General features: G+C 45.9%; 1 protein-coding gene across 1 annotated transcript; it reads left to right on the top strand.

Moving 5' to 3' along the window:
• The first annotated feature begins 4,732 nt into the window (after positions 1–4,732).
• On the top strand, positions 4,733–18,882 carry DMRT3 (doublesex and mab-3 related transcription factor 3). The gene is made up of 2 exons (XM_075932886.1): positions 4,733–5,394; positions 17,144–18,882. Exons 1-2 carry the CDS (start codon positions 4,992–4,994, stop codon positions 18,106–18,108), a joined length of 1,368 nt encoding a protein of 455 aa, XP_075789001.1. The 5' UTR covers positions 4,733–4,991; the 3' UTR covers positions 18,109–18,882.
• Positions 18,883–18,964: the final 82 nt, after the last annotated feature.

The raw sequence follows: 18,964 nt of genomic DNA, 5'->3' as shown, positions 1-18,964 counted from the left end.
AGAGAGTGGCAGTACGAATCAATATTATGCTGTCACCCCACGTTCTCCTGCAGTTAAAGTTGCATATTAGCACACAGGTCCTGTTTCTAGTGGCATATTAATTGGATGCATCAGTTCAGAGCGATCTGACTTCCTGGAAATAATACTTGCATGGAATTTTTATGTGTTGGGATAAAGTTAAAGCAATTAATTACCAATCGAAAGGTCACTTGTTTCTGACTGCATTGGTTTTTTAATATCAAATGGCTTTCGAAAAAGTCTCGGCACTACTAATGAGGTGTGAGTTCATTTTGCAAATATTACTTAGGCATTCCGCATGCTTCATCTTACATTCCAGTAATGCTCCGCGAGATTCCCGCCTCCCCCGTGAAATATCGGTATTATTCTTGTTTTCCACCGAGTTAGCTCTAGACAGGAGGCAGTCATTTTCCTAATGCCCTCAAATTAGCTCTCTTTCAAACGAGCATTGTTTTTAAATGCATGGGGAGGAGACGTGGAAAAAGAAAGGGGGTGGGGGAGATACCTGAACACTGAGAGTTTGGAAAACTGAAACTTTATTTAGGATTCCTTCAGTCTCTCCAGTTACCGGAAATGCCCTTTGTCCAATTTCGTGAAGACACCTTGAAGCGGAGCGTTTCGTGTGAACCTGGTTTACAAAAGGAATTCTGAGCCGGCGGCGTTTCGCATGGAACCGAAAAACTTTGCATGTTTCAGCGCTCGCTGAAGTTCACGAATCCCGAACCTGTAGCTGATTTCTTGTCGCGGTTCTGTCTTCTACTCGCTGGCCTGGGACGGTGTATTTTCCTCCCTGGCCTGTGGAGTCCTGCGTTTTATATAAACACACAAAACAAATAGTTTCATCTGAGCAATCCAGGCCGAAGTATCACAATTGTCACACGGCCTGTTTAAATTGTCTATAACTATAAAGTCATGTTGTCTCTTTAGCAGATTGTGTAAGGGGCTAACACACTTCTGTCTGGCCAGTGGCCTATTTGATATAGTTACAGTGTGTTCGCTGCAGAGGCTAAAACAGTGAGGAAAAGCCATGCGAGATGAGGTACTTTCATTTTTTTAACTGGGCTAACTATGTCCCAGCATAATTGCCCCACATGACAGTGCTGATCATAGAAATACCCAGCGCTAGGCTACAAAACAGTGTAACAAATCCGCCTTGCAGAACAACTGGCACTGTACTATAGATAGAGTCACCAAACCGGGCTTTTTATTTGTTCGACTATCTCAGTCAGACGTAATGGCGAAGTTTGTGGTACTGTACATTGAGGACAGGCCAAGGGAATTTCAGGAACATTTTCTTTGAAGGGGACCAAAAGAGATCTAACGTGAACATACAAACCGTCACCTTTCTTTCAACAATATTTATGAATGGTTGGTAATCAGTGACCTTTATTAATTCTACTGAGATTCCCAGTGCTTCCCTGGCTGCTAACTATGCCGCTTTGATTAATTATTTGTGTGATTCTGGGCAGGATAAGCTCCTCTGTTTATGAAAACTGCCATGTATTTAATGTCACCGCGAAGCACTATTTTGCTGGGGCACCCATCCCAATTCATGTGTGTTTCTGTCCTGAGGTAATTATGAGAGAACAAGAACATTTAATGCCATCCAAAGTGACTGACTGAGCAATCATAGGGCGAGAGTTCATATTTTCCTTTTAATATGACACTAGCTAAGAGCATATTTACGGAGATGTAAGAGAAAGTTAACTCTAGTACTCGAATTCCGATATAAGCAACGTTTGTAAGCTTTACGCGAGCATCTATCCAAAGCCAGTTTCACGTAATCAAAAAATACAGACAGTAATGATCAATGTTCTAAAATTCCTATATTGTAGTTAATAAACGTAGACACATTCCCCCGTTGTCATTAAGCCTCAAGGGATGTCACATTATTTGTCAAACCACGACCTTCACTGAAAATCCATGAAGTTCAAGTGCAAAAATAATAATATTAACCTACTACGCAGACGGCTGCTTTTGTTTGGCTTTCGTCCATGGGTGATTTGTAAAAGCATTCCTAAGTGATCATTGGAAATTGTATTATTTAGACGTTCTAACCCTTGTCTTGGTCAAACTGAGCGTTCCGCATCATTGATTGTCATAAGAAAATCAAAAGCGAATAGAAGCATGTTGTGGATTCAGTGCAACGAAGTTACATTTGCTTTTTTAACTCCCTCTTTCTTGATTTCTCCCATGATTTTCCCCATAAATGTCTAAGCTGCTGGACTTAGTGGAACCAGGCACTTTCCCCTGTTATTTGGACCATATGCTTTGCACATTCATTCTCTTTCAATCTATTCTTCTGGGCACTAACTGCTAACACGTTATAGTCACCTTGAAATTTCCTCTGCTATTTTCCAATTAAAAGCTTAATAGCCCTGGTAACGGAGTTCATGTGGTGAAGTTTACCATAGCCCCTTCTTCTGAAAGGCTTTCTGCTGGGATCCCATTATGTGCTTGAATAAACCTTTTCTGAAAACAGAAACGGGACTCTGGGTTGTCAGGTGTTGGGTTACAATAGACTTTCAGGCAGGGGACATTTTACTAACATAAATACAAACCTGTCCCTATAGGGAGATGTTGTCAAATACTAGGATATGAAAAACATTCCCATCAAATATGAGAAAAGGATTACGGCACTATATCAAACGAGTATTTCAATCTCTCCTCCCAATGTGCACTCAAGTGAGAGAGGGGGCCCCTGACCTAAGTATGCCTGTGAATGTTAGCGGTAGAGAGATAGATATGTAACCAGATAGGTGATAGACCTGGTGAGAGTCTCTCTGGGCTGGTGTATGAAATCCATAACTTTGGAATCCAGTAAAAAAAAATCCATATTTTACAAAGATTTCATTTGGGAATCTCAACATAAAATTCAATTAGATACAGATGCAGATCCCCATTCATTAATCAGCACAGTCGTTCCATGTATCACAGCACAAATAATTAAAAATGTATTCTTTCCCCGGATTCATCCCTTCAGTGCATCCCATGTAGTGAATTGATTAGCTCTTGCGCGCATAGCTTCTGTAGATTGATGTGCGGCATGTATTTTTAAAAATAACCTTTCAAGTGTGGATTAGAGACTACATAGATTAGATGTCGCTATTTATTTTATGAAAAAAACTGTTAATCTGTTTTTTGCGAGAATTTCAGAGGGTTTAAAATTCCCTGTAGGAACTATAAAGCCGTGGCAATGTGGTCTGTGAGCTACTTTCAGTGTGAGACTTGCCAACCAACAAAAAAGAAATGCAGGCGACAGACAATACAGAAGATTTTGTTTGTTTTCCTATTTGTCTGTCCTGCAAGAAAAGTGGAGTGTATTTATTTTACACCTGATCAAATGCAGCTTTCTGGTAAAGTTGGCCAGCAACAGATGGATTTTAAAATGGGCTGTGGTCCCTGAAAGCCGCCTTATAATAAAAAAAGAGATCAACCCACCCCAAAATTGAATCAATAAGCAAGTATTTTAAATTGGAATGTGTAAGGGAATGAAACTCTATTTTGCCTGTAAACACACATCACACTTTTATCCCCCCAGGCAAAACATTTTAGACTTTAATTAGCACATTTAAATATATATTGCTAATTATGCAATTAATCTAAAATAGCAGTTGTTGTCTAAAAACATGTCCTATTTCTTATTTATGTATTTATTTATTAGACTACAACATGAAATCTTTGAAGTGCTGCATTCAGCCCTTTACACAGTGAAATGTCCAAGCAGAAGGTTATAGGTACTTTAAGAAAACCCACATGCATCTGACAAAGTGGGTCTTTGCCCACGAAAGCTTATGCTCCAACATTTCGGTTAGCCAATAGGGTGCCACAGGACTCCTCGCCGGTTTTTAAAGAAAACAAGTTACAAATGAAATATTGATGCACGGATGTAATAAACATCTGCGGTGAGTTTGTCCTTTCCACAAACTAAATTCACTTTCTTTCCTGCAATTTAAATATTGCGCTTTGCTTTTCACTTCTCTTTGCCATCTGAGGAATATACTTGTTCACCGGCATGTGTGAAACATCACTGTTTGGGACTTGTAAAAAAGGATTACCCTTCTGCACCAAACAAATGAATCAAGAGGCTGCACGAATTGGATCTGAATTGTGTTACCCCTCTCCGAGGACGGTTTACATACAAGTAGCCATTTTGACGAGGAATTTCAAGAGTAAGGGCACGTTGCAGCCCGTACCTAAATAATACGTGTAGGTGTAGGCTTAGATTTGTGTAATGCAACGTGATCTGAACTGGGCACTTTGGAATGAGAGCTTTCAAGATGCAGCTTCTCTTTACCTTAGTCCTCTGAATGGAGGAGGAATGAGTTCAGCAAATACCTTTTAAAATAACCTCAGCAGCTCGGCGGGGCAGAGATTATTTTACTGAGGAGACGATTTCGTTGTGGGAACGAGGGTACACGCCGAGGGTGTTGTAGGGGACACCCCGAGGTCCTGCGACACCCTGATTCCCCCAGACTGAACTTGAGAAACTTCCCCCAAGACACCAACTGCACAGGAATCGCCTTCTTCGCCCCCAGCCTGCCTCCTCCCTTCACTGAGGTGGGCTGGGCACTCCCAGGTCCCCAGCTGACCCTCCAACTCCCCATTTCCCTTCCCGGCGAGGGAGGGACACCAGCGCCCTGCCCCTTCCTGGGGGGAGGTTGCTTGGCAGTGGGAGAGACCATTTGCCCCGAAGAGAGGGATCCCCCCCCTCCCCAGACCCGTAGCAGCTGCCGGGGAGGCTGTGAGCGCCCCCTCCCCAGAGGCGCCGGGCTGCAGGGCAGGTGAAGGGCAGCGAGGAGAGGGGGGCTCAGAGGCGAGGCTCCGCCACTCGGCAGAGCGCGCTCCGCCGGGTCCCAGCAGCAGCCGGAGCCAGCGAGCCGGCCCGCCGCGGCCGGATGCAGCCCAGTGGATCGTGCCCCTCGCGGGACTAGCCGGCGGGAGCCCCCCGGCCGCTCCGGCCCCAGCCCGGCATGAACGGCTACGGCTCCCCGTACCTGTACATGGGCGGCCCGGTGTCCCAGCCGCCCCGGGCGCCGCTGCAGCGCACCCCGAAGTGCGCGCGCTGCCGCAACCACGGCGTCCTGTCCTGGCTCAAGGGCCACAAGCGCTACTGCCGCTTCAAGGACTGCACCTGCGAGAAGTGCATCCTCATCATCGAGCGCCAGCGGGTCATGGCCGCGCAGGTGGCGCTGCGCCGGCAGCAGGCCAACGAGAGCCTGGAGAGCCTCCTGCCCGACTCCCTGCGCGCCCTGCCCGGGCCGCCGCCGCCGCCCGCCGCCAGCGGGGACAGCGCCCCGCCGCGCCCCCCCGCCGAGCTGGCCGCCGCCGCCTTGCGCTGGGCCTCGGAGCAGCAGCCGCCGCTGGCCAAAGCAGGTAAGCGCCGGGGCCCTGCCCGGGAGGAGCCCGCAGCCGCCTGGTGGGCGGGAGGGGGTCTGGTCCCAACGGGAGCCAGGCTCAGACACGGGGCTGCCGGATCCCGCCATCTGGGCCGGGCCCAGGCTCGCTAAAAGGCAACGGGCCGGCGGGCGGCGGGTTCCCCAGCAGCGCTGCGCCGTGCTCCCAGCGGGAGGCTGCCGCTGGCTGTGGGGTACCCTGGACGGGTCCGGCCGCTGCGCTGGGGAAGGGGGGGGGGGGTTTACACGGAGCCCGATTCTGATCCACTCCACTGGCTTCCAGGGAAATCTTTCCGCTTCCAGCCGGTGTCCAGGGGCTCAGATTCCGGGCCCGGCTCTCTGGGGAAGTGAGCAGCCGCTTCCAAGAGAGAGGAGCCGGTTTTGGGGGAGGATATGGAAGGGACGTGTTCTCCATAAAACGGATCGGTTGTCAGGACTTGTATTAGGAAACCCCGCTGACAATGCCTGGCCAGGGGCTCTGGCCTACCCCTGCATCGCTGAGAAATGAAATTGAATCCCACCTACAAAGAAAGCCCGGGCCCGAGCAATAGACGGGCATCAGACTGAGCGGGCGGAACCCCACCGCCCACCCAGCGTGTGTCTAAGGCCTCCGCGTTCGCCAGGGCGCAGAGCGGGGTCATTTCACTGCAGAATCTCGGGCTGGTTTTCCCTCGCAGGAGGGCGAATCCTTGCTTCCATGCACGTCAGGCCGCATCCTTCCCTTGGCTTTAGCTCTCGTCCCAGAGGCAGAGTGCTCGAGTGAGGACTGGCAAAAACTGGCAGCACGAGGCTGCAGACCTTACACTCGGCCACCGGGCGTGTCCAAGGGAGCAGTCCGTTAGAAATCAGGGGGATGGGGCAATGTGAGAGCCAAGGATCCCTCGAATAAGGGGCTCCGACAGGAGGGTGAATGTGATTGCCAGTGCCAGCCCCTCTGATCGCAAGGACCTCAAGCGTGCTTCCAGAAATACAGCCCGGCCACGCTGCGCTTTGCATGCCACAGCCGCGGGGCAAATTCCTATCGCGCCAGGTCTGAACTTGCAAATTCGAACTTGAATTCCAGTTAGAGCCCCGCTATAACGCCCGCCACTTGCTTTGGCAAGGCCCGCAGCAAGAGCGCGGCTTCATCTTTAGACAGCGTCCGACTTCGCCCGGGGTTTGCGTTCTGGTGGAGAAAACAGGTGATGTAGAACAGCGGGTCCCTTTCCCACCCCGAAGGGCACCTTTGGAGACCGGGTGACATTTCCCATTCAAACCCCAGGCTTCAAAACAAACCGCTGAGTTAATGATTTTGCCCCAAGCTATGAAAATCAACACGAAGCTACAAAGACCGCAATTAGCAGGTCTCGATCCGAGCTGGGCTGAAAGTGAGGAAGGGGCTTTGTGAACTACAATGTTTCTTAGGTGTGTAAAACTCAGAGTTATCCCTGCACAGCTGTTGAATGTGTTCACTACATTTTTTTTTGAAGTTGTTAGCTTCGGTGGGAGCCGATTTCTGTGCCTCAGACTTACAGAATAAATAAATGCCCGTATGTGTATCCCAGGCTCAGTCATTGAAATTAACGAATAGGCCGTGAGGAAGGGCAAGGGAACGCATTTCGTAAATATTTGTACTAATATCTGACTAGTATCAATTGACTCATGTATGAATTGCTCAACATCTGGAAACTAAGTGGAACTTACCCCCCATTATAATTGCAAATCTGAACTGCATCACCTGAACACTGAAGGGGCTTACACTTTTTGTTGTTGTTCAGTTAAATCATTTAGGAAGGGAGTAACTTTTCCCCACTTCAGGAACAATTCTACTACTGAAGACAAAACAATACGCAACAAAACGTTTAATATTCAGCTTCAGTAAAAGAATAAGGGACGGAACTGGCTCATTTAGGTCTTTTTTAAGACCAGCCAATAATAAAGAGTTTAGGGCATGTCATAAGGAAAACAAGACAGAAGTGGCATCGTGTTATATATAATTTGTTTAGATCCCTTTCACCTCCACTAACATAAATGGAGACATATTTCCGCCATCTTTAATTACATTTAATTATCTAAAATTAGGAAACTACCTATGCAAAAGGGTGCATATGTGAGGCGGGGTTGTTGGGATAGGCTGCAAATCTGAGGCTCGATGGATTAAGAGATTTCATTTGAAAAGTTTGTGAATCTGAGCCTTTGCATTATTTCTCTGTGCACAGGGTAGTCTTGCGGGTGAGTGAAATTAGCACAGGGCTGAAACGTGGAAGACAATTTTTCTGGGGAAAAACACAAACCGAAACCTTTTTACTGAGTACTGGACGAGAGCACACACTCATGAAAAGAGAAACTCACTGCTGATATCAACAGGAGCCCAAAATGAACGAGTGGGTTCGGTTTTCTTCATCGGCTCAAACCAGATGAGCCCATAAAAGAAGACCCAGAACCCGTTTACACACACAATTGGCTACAGAACGTAGATCGGTCACAAATTCCTTACTCGTCCATTGTTATTCCTTGAGCTAGGTTTTAAGGTGGTGTGCGCGCATTGGGTAGTTTAACTTGAACTAGCAATTTTCAATACCTCTACAGCATTTCCCCCTGGACATTAATAACTGACAACCACGGGCTTCAATGAGACTGCAATTTAACCAAAAGGGCTACGAACACTTAGAAAGAAACGGAGTTGGATTGGAGACGCTCTCTCCACAGCAACTCCGCTCTTGCAAGTTTCTGGAAGGGCAGACTCAGCCCAGCCTGAACCAAAAATACGGGTCATTGCAAAGCTGGGATACTGAGATTAGGCGCTAACCTGTCTCCCCCTTTCCCATTATTCCTTCCTTCCCAGTCAGCATCCCCCCATCTCAACACTAGGCAGGGGAGGCCGATGGAAAAGAAAGCAAAGCGGGAGTGGATCCTCTCTGAACGCCAGTTCTTTTCCGTGGCCCTTTCAGAGCGGGGGAGCCGATAACCCTGAACTGGCAGCTCCCATGGACTTTTGCAAACTCATCCCCTTTCTGACTCAGGGGCGGATATTCACGGTCCCTGGGGCTGCTACGCGCCCCTATTCCAGTGGGCAGGGAAGGGGGCCCGGGCAGAGTCAATTTGGCTGCACGGGGGGAAGGAAAGTTTCCATGGTCTTCTCAGGCTCATTGCTTGTAGCCGGGGGGTTGGCCTTTTTCTCCCACTGGTCACCGTTGCCAGAGGCCAGGAAAGACTTGCGGCTGCTTACAGCGAGTCCGAGGGGAGCCGCGAGGAATTCACTCACACCGGATCGCTGGAATCAGAGAGGAAGGGAGGAAAAGAGACACCCCCCCCCCAACAAAAAGGGGCGAGATTTACGAACAGTGACGGGTGGGAGGGAGGAATCCATGGGCCCGATCCTGCGGAGCCTGATCGTTACCCTGCGGGGGCGTAAAACTCCCCCTTCGGGAGCCAGGGGCGGGCGCAGAGGGGCATTCAGGGCCCCGGGGGATTTCATTCTCCTTAGCGCGGTATCAGCCTTCCCCACGCACTGCGCCTAGCAGCACGGAGGGAAGACCCATCCAGGGCAGCTGTAGGCCCCGTGTCCCCGCGGGGCTGCCTGGCTTACGCGACTTGGGTTCCTTCTGCTCAGTCGTGGTTGTGGGCAGCTACCTGCGGGGCGCTGCAGCGTCTCGGCTTGCTCAGGGTTTGTGCTGTGCCCCCCCCCCCCATCTCAGTGACCCCTCTCCAATCACGCCTGTGTTAAGTGCTTTGCTGAGCCCGATTTCAATGCTCCCTTTTTGCCGGCTCTGTGCATGGGCCTGCACATTTGGCAACAAAGACCCGGCTGCAAACGCTGGGCCTAAACGTGCCGCCAGGACTCAGCAACAGGAGAAGGAAGCAGGCTCCTGGAGGAGAAAGAACCAGACTCGGCCCCCTCTCCGGATCGGATCGGAAAGTAAAGGCGAAGGGGAGGAGAATGCAGCCGTGATGTAGACACCCGGAGAGCGAAACCGCCCCTGATTTCCCTAGGAGCGGGAGCAGGGCCGCATCCCAGGAGCAGAAGGGGTGGGTTGAAACCACGCTCTTTCAGCTGGCGACCTATTGCTTTCCAAACAGGTCCTCCGGCGATCAAAGTGTCACGGAATTGTGTTACCTGGAGCCCCGGTCCCTCTTTTCTCCTGCTCTTGGCCCTTAGCCCCGCTTTTCGCTACCTACCGCTCTTCTAGCTCCCTCTTGTTCACTCACCCCTCCCCGGCCTGAAACATACAGACTGTTCCCGTCCGGAGAGGCTCTGCAAACCCATCCGCACCCTGTACAAGTTGCCACGTCTCCACCACCCCATCCGAGGCTTGCGATCTATGCGTGTCCATCCCCATCTTGCTCAAGACCCAAATCCAGGGTAGGGGGGGGGGGGGCGAGGTGGAGGAAAATCCCGGTCCTGCTCCCTTCAGAAAGCGCAAGAGAAATACAATCCGCCAGTAGGAGATAAATCGGGTGGGCAGAAGCGCTGTTGGCTCGCCCACCCGACTTTTCCTCCCGCTGATCTATGAAGGGCCCCGTTTAAAAGATTACAGTAATCATAGGGGGACAGTGTAAATCGAATCTGATAGCAATAACTTTGGGAGAAGGTCAGGCTCAAGTGAAATGTTACCAAGCAACAGGCATTTTGTTTGCAAAATACAATCAAAGAGCATTGACGAGAAATTTTTCCCTGCCAGCCAGTCAGCACTTTCTGCTAACAGCTTTACAGGGCAACAATGAGTAAATCTTCATGCATCAAACTGCCCGGAGCTCTCCCAGCCCCTTCCCTCAATGATGTTGCACTTCTTCATGGAGAGGGAGCAAGAGATGGACTGTCTTCTCCTCAGCTGCTTCCCCGGATGCCAGACTTTCAGCGAGTTGCTCCCATTCACTCCAATTACTCTCCTTCTAAACTAAAGGGTGCACGTTATTCGGCTCCTTAGAAAGCTGTTTAGTTGCTTTGCCTGCTTTGCCAATGAACTTACTTGACAAGCAAAGGGAAATCGAAAGCAAGGCAGATATACCTCAAAGCAGCCCAACGCCCATCTGGAGCGTTCCTTTTAAATCCGGATTCACCACTCCAGTGCTATTCTTACAGAAACTGGAGATGGGAGACACCTCTTAGATCACCTCTCCCCATATGGCATGTGTCCTAGACATCACAATGAATATCATACTAGAGTGCTAACAGGATTGTTCCCTAGGATCTATTAGCCAGTGCTTTGTCCAGTCTTTTATATCTCTGAGAGTTAGATCCATCTGCTGTGTCTTGATTTAGGGCCAGGTTCCAATAGCCTTTACTTGGACTGCTTTACTCCTGGAATACTCTGCATCACTTCAATAGGGATACTTTCCCAGTAAAGTTCAGTATGGGAATTAGAATCTGACCTTTACACTGCAGTTTTTTAAATTTCTTCCTACTACATTATTGTTTTGTGCCACTCTAAATAATTTTTCCTCTTTCTATTTTCATACAGCACATAAACACAGGTATAATCTCCCTGCCCCTCAGTAGTGATTAGTGCTTGCAAACAATCACTAGGAAGCCACACTGGGCTGATAGTTGATTTCAGTGCTAGGTTTTGCTTAATACTCACAGCAGCACAACATTGCACATGGGGCAGGGGAGAAAATAACTTAGGAAAAAAATCACACTCAGCCTCTCCAGGATACACAGACCTTTAAATGTAGGGAAGAAAGCTTGCAATAAAGTAGGCTTCTTTTTTAACTATATAAAAGTTTCACAGGGATCTATGATATTTTCAGTTGTCAATGACTGAAACCAAGATAATAGTAGATATGGAAGGGCTCCAGGTAAATTTGAGTTTTAGATAGATCCTTCCTAATCAGGTACATGTTAGAGTTTTTTGGGGGAAGGGTTATCAGTGTGGGACTATTTACAACAGCAGGATTTATTCCAAAATTATTAGAAATGTTTTCCCTGAAAGAATAATCTGGAGCAAATGGCTTTTTGTCTGGCTATCTTTCATGAGTACTTATATGGGTCCATTATAGTATTTGAATATCACATATATTAAAGATTTGTGAATGTGCAAGGAAGAGGTATACTATACTATAGTATACTATACCAGACATCTCCCTCAGAGCTCAGAATGCCTTTGTATGTGTTCATGTATGTATACAAGCTATTCAGCACATATGTACACATCATACTTATCCCATTGCTCTGTGTATGTTCACGAGTCTTTATATCTTGCTATAAAAATGTGTGTGTGTGTGTGTGTGTGTGAGAGAGAGAGAGAGAAAAATGTTTTGGAAGTTCTCCATAATTAGTATAAAAAAGGAAAGTGGTTCTTTCTGGTTACCTCATGACTATAAGGAAAAGTGTACTGAATGCAAGCAATCTGAAACAGTGTATGTTTTATTAAAAACAATACCAAAAGTTGCCTGAAAACAAGGTTTCTTTCTACAAAATACTGACCACCCTCAGGAGAAGTTAGAGACTATCATAGAAAGATACAGTGAGCTAAGAAGAAAGTATACATTCCTTTTTAGTTAAATACATAATTTAGTAGTTGAACACTCATTCTATATTTGGGAGTAATGCAAAATTAAAGCTCTAGTTGTGGGTTTTTTGCATGTTATCTTTCTTCATTTCTTTGTCCAGAATATTTGTGTGGGTTTTTAATATGCCTTTCCAACTCCTTGGTTATTTAACAGTTGTTATTCTCTGCCCATTGCAAATATATACAAATCTCACCTTAATCGTTTCCACAAAAAGAAGGAAAGGAATCAACAAAAATTGCCCTTTTTTGAACACCGCTTGTATGCTAAGTGTTCACGAGTGTTCACATGAGTTGCACAAAGTACAGAAATTGCCTTCCAGACAAGAATCAGCAGAATCTGGGAAGTGCTGCAAGGCAGTTACCATCTGACCTGTCTGAGAAACTAGACATTTGTGACTTCTACAGGTCATCATGAGTTTTGAATTGGTGCCCATCATATCCAGATCAGTTCAACAGGAAAAAGGCTTGTGACTGACAACCATAAAGAAAATAATTTTATTATAAAAATAGGATCAATCCTACTAAATATAATTTTCTAAATGTTTACTAAGGGTAGGAAGGAAAGTCCCTGTGATAATAGTAACAATGAGGTGCAAATATACTATAATTTCATTTAAATAGTTGAAATTCACTTTTGTAACTCTGATACTAGGAGGATTTGGGCAGTCTCTGGGGAGATACATGCCTCTCCCGCATGTAGTGCAAATTTAACCTGCCCAGATACAAGGCTAGAAATAAGGATTTTTTACAGGGTATATGTATTATAAACTTCTCCTGATGTCACTGAAATTAGAGAGAGTGTGTGTGTACATATGCTTAGTTTTTTAATTCATTCAGTTAAATATCTAGAATCTGAAAGCATCTTTAAGTAAAATTTCATAAAGAGAAGTTAGAACATTTGAAAACTATTTTAACCCCCCCCCCAAACATAAAACCCATAAAGTAATAATTTTGCAGGACTGGGGCTGCATTTAACTGATTTGGGAGATGTAATATGAATATATTTTAATATATATTTGCTAGGTTATGGTACCCAGTATTAAATGTAAACTGCATATCAGCATATACATTTTGGAAACTACGAATATTTATGAAATATTCTTACTTGCATGATTATAGTCGTCACTATAGAATAGTGGTTACATGAAAAATACCATCATACTATCCTCTTCAAGTATCTGTGTACTAGAAATAATTATGCAGGGGCAAGAGCTGCTGTAACTTATCTTCCAAGCTCTATCCAGCATACCTTCCATATGTATGGTTCCCATTGATATGAATAGAAACTACACATGAAGAATGCAGGATCAGGTCCTTAAAGTTGGTGCACTGCAGCATTAGGGTGTCTACAGGGAATAGAGGTGGTTAGCATATGGCAAACTAAACATTCTCCTCTAATAATGGCTGGCCTACACAAAATTACCTTGCACACACACTTACATTAATTTAAAATGTTTATATCATTTTAGCTTGTGTGGGGGTAAATTTCTTGTTTCCCCTTTCTTGTTTTCTTTTGCTGCTGAGGCACAGATGACATGCACCGAGCACAGAGGAAGTGCCCACACAATAGTTTTCTGCTTGATATAACGTCATGTGAAATTATGACGCCTGTTCAGAGTCTAATTGTGCATCAGATGTGGCCAGGTGCATAAACAGGTAGGGCGTAAGCTTGACATTGTAAAACAGATGTTAAAAAGCAAACTTCAAAGGTAACCACGTTTTCTTCATGTTTTCATACACACTGGATTTCCAGTGAGAGGGAGTTAAGGGGGATGAAATCTCCACAGGGATTTCTACGTTGCTTCATTCCTCTGCAATCATTCCATCTGGGAGGTGGGGTTTGCAGGCTCTCAGAACCAGGCATATCGCTGGAGCTGTACAGGAGCCCAGGAAAGTCCATTCCTGTATCTCTGTGTTGATTCCGGAGCCCTAGGATCCCTCCTTCCAATCAAATTGCTCTATGCTCCTAAGATAACCTGTGAAGAAAAGTCCCTCCCAGCTGATGTGTGTAGATGACACATCAATAATACAGCCCCAACTTTGGGGAATTTCTTAAGCCCCGGGAAAGAGGGATGTTGTCACAAAAGCTAAGCCCTTGCTCTGTGTGGGAGCAGATTTCAGAGGCTGAGCTGGCCAAAATACATTCAGTGAAACCATGATAAAATGAACACTCCCTTCTCTGGGGGATCACTAGGAAAGATTCCATGCAGTGAGCAGCCAGGGCTCCCCAGCTTGGCTGTCTGCAAGTTATCAGAAGTAATTTACAGTTTTCAATGCGTAGTTGCTACTCGCATGATTTCCAGCCCTGAAGCTTCTTGCTTGCTCGAGGCAGCTTCCTTGCACTAGTACGGTTCATAATGGATTGGCCTCATTTTAGTGCAGTTCGGAACAAAATGTCTTAAGGCCTTGTTCAGTGTTTATTTAAGGAAAAAAATCACTAGTCACTTTGGAAAATCTTTGCCTCCTTCTCTGTGGAGTACCATATTAACTAGAGTATAATAGATTAGAATCTGATACACAGAGAACTAGGGCGCCATGAACCTAAGAGGTAAATCCTCCCCTTTCCTGTTGTGTCTGTGGAAAAGGGAATTGTACAGTCTTCTGCACAGGGTAAGAGTGCAAGAGTAGGAGAGTTGATGCAGGAGGCTATCACTGAGCTGTGCTCTATGGGTTGGGGGGAACTATGTGTTCCACAGTGGGGAGAGTGGCTTGTGTGGGAGCAGAAGCAAAGCGTGCAGGTGATGAGGGCTTCTCAGCCTTGAGGCAGGAGTAATGGATGACTTCATGAATATTGTTTGGCCTTATGGGGATTGTTCTGGTGCCTGAGGTCTGCAGGGCACCGACCATTCACAAAGAACATGATGTGGTCCTAAGGAAATACTGGTATGAAAGAGTGGAAATGCCTGTGGGGGCGTCTGGCATTCAACTGACGTATGGCTATGTTATGACTGGAAATCCAAATTAGGAATGACAAATCTAGCACTCCACAGGGTTAGCAGAAATGGAGCGAACCAAACCCATCCCCTCTCTATACAATGTAGAAAGATTAAGATATGTATGAGGTGGTATCAAAGGCACAGTGTATATCCCCTCCCATCAGCTAGTCCTGGCTAGAGAGCACCCCACTGGCATGAGCACTGGTATTGTACCATGTAGCATGGCAAAGAGAGAGGTTTGGGTCAGGGGCAGGTTGACCCAGAAACAATTGGTGGGGTGGCCCCAGATCCCCAATTCAGGAGGCATCACACTGAAGTAGCAAAATAAAACAAATGTCCCATGTTTCCTCATTGTGCCATATGTTTATGTTTGCTCTTGTGGTAATGCACACAAGGTATTTAGCTTGCACATGAAAGCCAGGGGCAAGTCAATAGTGAAGTGGAATGACCCATAAGGAACACTTAGCTCACAGTAGACCCTGGATAATGCCTACCCTGTCTACATTGAATGGACATTCCTTACATAGAAAGGGAAGGGAAGAGGCAGGGCAGAGCTGCTTGAGGATCCCAGAAAGAAGAACCAATGAGGAAGGAGCCAGCCAGGAGGGAGAGAGGGGGAGGAGAGGCTGAATAGGGGACTGCCCCTTTCTGGGGCTCATCTCTGATCTCTCCTAGTCCAGATGGTGCTAGAGTTCCAGTTCCTCTTGGTCAGTGACTCGATGCCTGCCCAGGGGAGCTCCCCCCACAACTTCCACTTGCTTCTGACACTTCAAGAGTAACAGAGTAGAAATTTTACTCTTGCTGCACCAAGGAGCACAGTTGCCCAAGGGCTCACCTTCAAGCTTCATTACTACACAGTCCTGGGTCAGGGTGAGACTGGATTCTCACTGGGCCCAGAGAGGAGAGAGGCAGAGTGGGATATGAGCCCTGAACAGCAGAAAAGGCAGGGTGGGAGGGCAGCAGGAACTGGGGGGGAATGAGTAGGATATGATACAGGAGACTCTTCTAGCTTAGTTAATTGCTCATTTCTCCCTTGCAATAGACAAAGGCCAGATGTTCGCTGACTCTCTCACATAAGTCACCAGTCTTTGATACTCGTGGTGCATGCGACATTGCCCTGGCTTGAGTGGTTTTGTTCTTTCTTCTCCAAATGTCAAAGCCTGTTCCCATTGAACTCACTAGCAAAACTCCTTTTGCTTTCAATTGGATCAGGATTTCGCCCCAGGAAGAGATCACAGAATGAGATTTTGATCAACTGCTTATCTGTGCAGAGACAGTTTTCATGCATGTTGTTCTGCCAGGTTGTTTTGATTGCCCTTTCTGTATGTCATGCTGAGGAAAATAATAAAACAATTGATGCACATCATCCATGTTTTTTATTTTTATACATTTTTCACATTAGCATAATCCACAAGTTTTCATCTAGACCAGAAGTTCTCAAACTGTGGTCCGAGAACTCCATTCGGGTAGACCGAAGAAAGGTTATTGAGGTTTCTTGTATAAAAGGCTCTTATCTAATATATACAAACAACATCTGGAAAGATGATTAAGTGGTCCACTGAGAGCCTCAGGAATTTTCAAGTGGTCCATGAAAAAAAAAAAAAGACTTATAACACCAATCATGGTACCTCACTTTATTTTCTTTACTTCCTATTACATATAATATAGTAATGTTTCTCAAAATGGGCCATGAAACCACGTTGAGAAATCGGTTAAGAGGCCACACCAGTTTGTTTATTTACTAGTGCTGCACGTCTCCAAGTGGCTCCATTTTGTGGTTTGCAGCCAAGTGAAGCTGAGGTAAGCGGCGTGACTCAGGTGCTACTTCCCATGGCTCCCCTTGGCTGCAAATGGTGAAATGGAGCCACAAGGCTCTGTGGCACCAGTAAATAAACAAATCGGCGCAATTAGTTAACAGGCTTCTCAAAGTGGTTTTGTGGACCACTTTGAGAGACACTGTAATGTAGGATGAGGAGGAAGAATGAACAATGGGGAGTAGCGGAGAGGGAAGTGAGGAAGAATGATCTTTTTGTTGGCTGAGTCCCAAGTGGAGGAGGGGGAGAATGAAGCTGAGCACAGAGTCCCATTAACTGTAAATCTGCCACTGGTTTGGGTACAGGTTTTTAATGTAGGCACAATGGAAACAGGCTCTCCACTTCATTCAACCTTTTATTGAACTCTCAGGACATTCTTTCCTTCAGTAAATTCTTGCTTCATTCATATTCAAAATGTATAATACAATGTTTGTAAAAAGTGTTTGGACTCTGTAAAAGGCTTAACACAACTGCCTTCTACTTTACAGACATGACCGAGGAACGGTTGGGTGACGCAAGTGGAACAGACAATGCTGAGTCCTACAGTGACAAAGACCCAGACCAAAGGAGCTCCCCTGATGTGACAAAAGCCAAAAGCTGCTTCACTCCCGAGAGCCCTGAAATAGTGTCAGTGGATGAAAGTGGTTATGCAGCCCAGAAAAATGGTGGCAGCACAGAAAGCAGAACAGACAGTCCCAAGTACCATGCAGAACAGAATCATCTCCTGATAGAAGGTCCATCGGGGACAGTTTCTCTGCCTTTCAGTTTGAAGGCCAACAGGCCTCCTCTTGAAGTGTTAAAAAAAATCTTCCCCAACCAAAAGCCAACTGTGCTTGAATTAATCTTGAAAGGCTGTGGGGGTGATCTGGTGAGTGCTGTTGAAGTCCTTTTGTCCAGCCGATCTTCTGTAGCTGGTGGGGACAGAACTGCTACCGAATCAGATGGTCTTGTTTTGCCTTCCAATGGGCATATTTTTGAACACACCCTGAGTTCATATCCTATTTCCTCTTCTAAGTGGTCTGTGGGATCAGCCTTTCGAGTTCCAGACACGTTGAGATTCTCCACTGATTCTAGTAGTGTTGTCCCAAACCCTTTGGCTGTACCTTTACAGCATCCTTTCCCACAGCCACCACGCTATCCGCTGATGCTGAGGAACACTTTGGCGAGAAATCAATCCAGTCCTTTTCTACCTAACGATGTCACCTTATGGAACACCATGACACTGCAGCAGCAATACCAGCTGAGGTCCCAATACGTCAGCCCTTTCTCTAGTAATTCAACCAGTGTATTCCGAAGCTCACCTGTTCTTCCGGCTCGCGCATCAGAAGATCCCAGGATCTCAATCCCTGATGATGGATGTCCAATTGTGTCTAAACAACCTATTTACACAGAAGATGACTATGATGAAAGATCTGATTCTTCAGACTCTAGAATACACAATACATCATCTTAGAATGACACTTGACATGTGATAAGTAAGTGATATTTGCAATTCGGCTGAACTACTGGGCAACAAGAGGAGGGAAACATTCTCTGTGAAACCCTGGCAATTATATAAAAAAGTGACTTTGCTTGGTACTGTACGTTAGCAATAAAGACATAACTTATTTAATTTCTTGCACTTCACTGGAAAATGCCAAATAGCTATTCTCTGTGGCTTTAGTGCTGAATGTTTAGTACAAAAGGAAGATTCTAAGGATAAGAATAATTAAGGGAAAGCTGGGACTGTGGAAGATTTATAATAGAACCTAATGCTGAAGGTCTGCCTTGCCCTTTAACTCAGACACCTGGGAATGTTAAAATAGAATACTTGAATGCTGTTTTATAAGAGAGGACTCCTCAGGACATAAGAAATCAAAAGAACGTAGTTCAATTGCAAATGGACTAAGCAGGGACCTTATATTCTTATGCCAATAATCATCCTTGCATTTAACAAAAAACAAAACAAAAACTATCCCCTGTCCCCCAAAACAAATCAAAATGACTGACTGCACATGAGACTAAAATGAACTGCTTCTGTGCTGTTTAAGCGTGGACACTTTTTAGAGACAAATAACACTAAGAATTACTCTTTTCACATGGCTAGATCAAAACATGTGTAATGTCAATGTAAAACCAATTACAGCTGTGAATTGCATGAAATGTATTGTGAAATGAACACAAGATTAAACATTGTCAGGTTAATGTAGCATGCTAAGGACGCTAGCAAAATAAACTAAGAAGAGGATCTTGGTTTATGTCATTTCTATTTGGGAAAAGAACAATTTTAAAGTGAGGGATGGAGCCTCAGCTGGTGTAATTATGCCTAG

The sequence above is a fragment of the Pelodiscus sinensis genome, chromosome 6, assembly GCF_049634645.1.
Source record: "Pelodiscus sinensis isolate JC-2024 chromosome 6, ASM4963464v1, whole genome shotgun sequence".
Taxonomy (NCBI): Eukaryota; Metazoa; Chordata; order Testudines; family Trionychidae; genus Pelodiscus; species Pelodiscus sinensis.
The sequence above is the reverse complement of the archived record's forward strand: the minus strand, read 5'-3'. Positions and strand labels throughout refer to the sequence as shown.

Bases quoted from the DNA above. Each gene is read 5' to 3' on its own strand.
- DMRT3 (XM_075932886.1), top strand. From the start codon at position 4,992: ATGAACGGCTACGGCTCCCCGTACCTGTACATGGGCGGCCCGGTGTCC. The intron at 5,395-17,143 runs GTAAGCGCCGGG...TCTACTTTACAG, and splicing joins GCCGCCGCTGGCCAAAGCAG to ACATGACCGAGGAACGGTTG.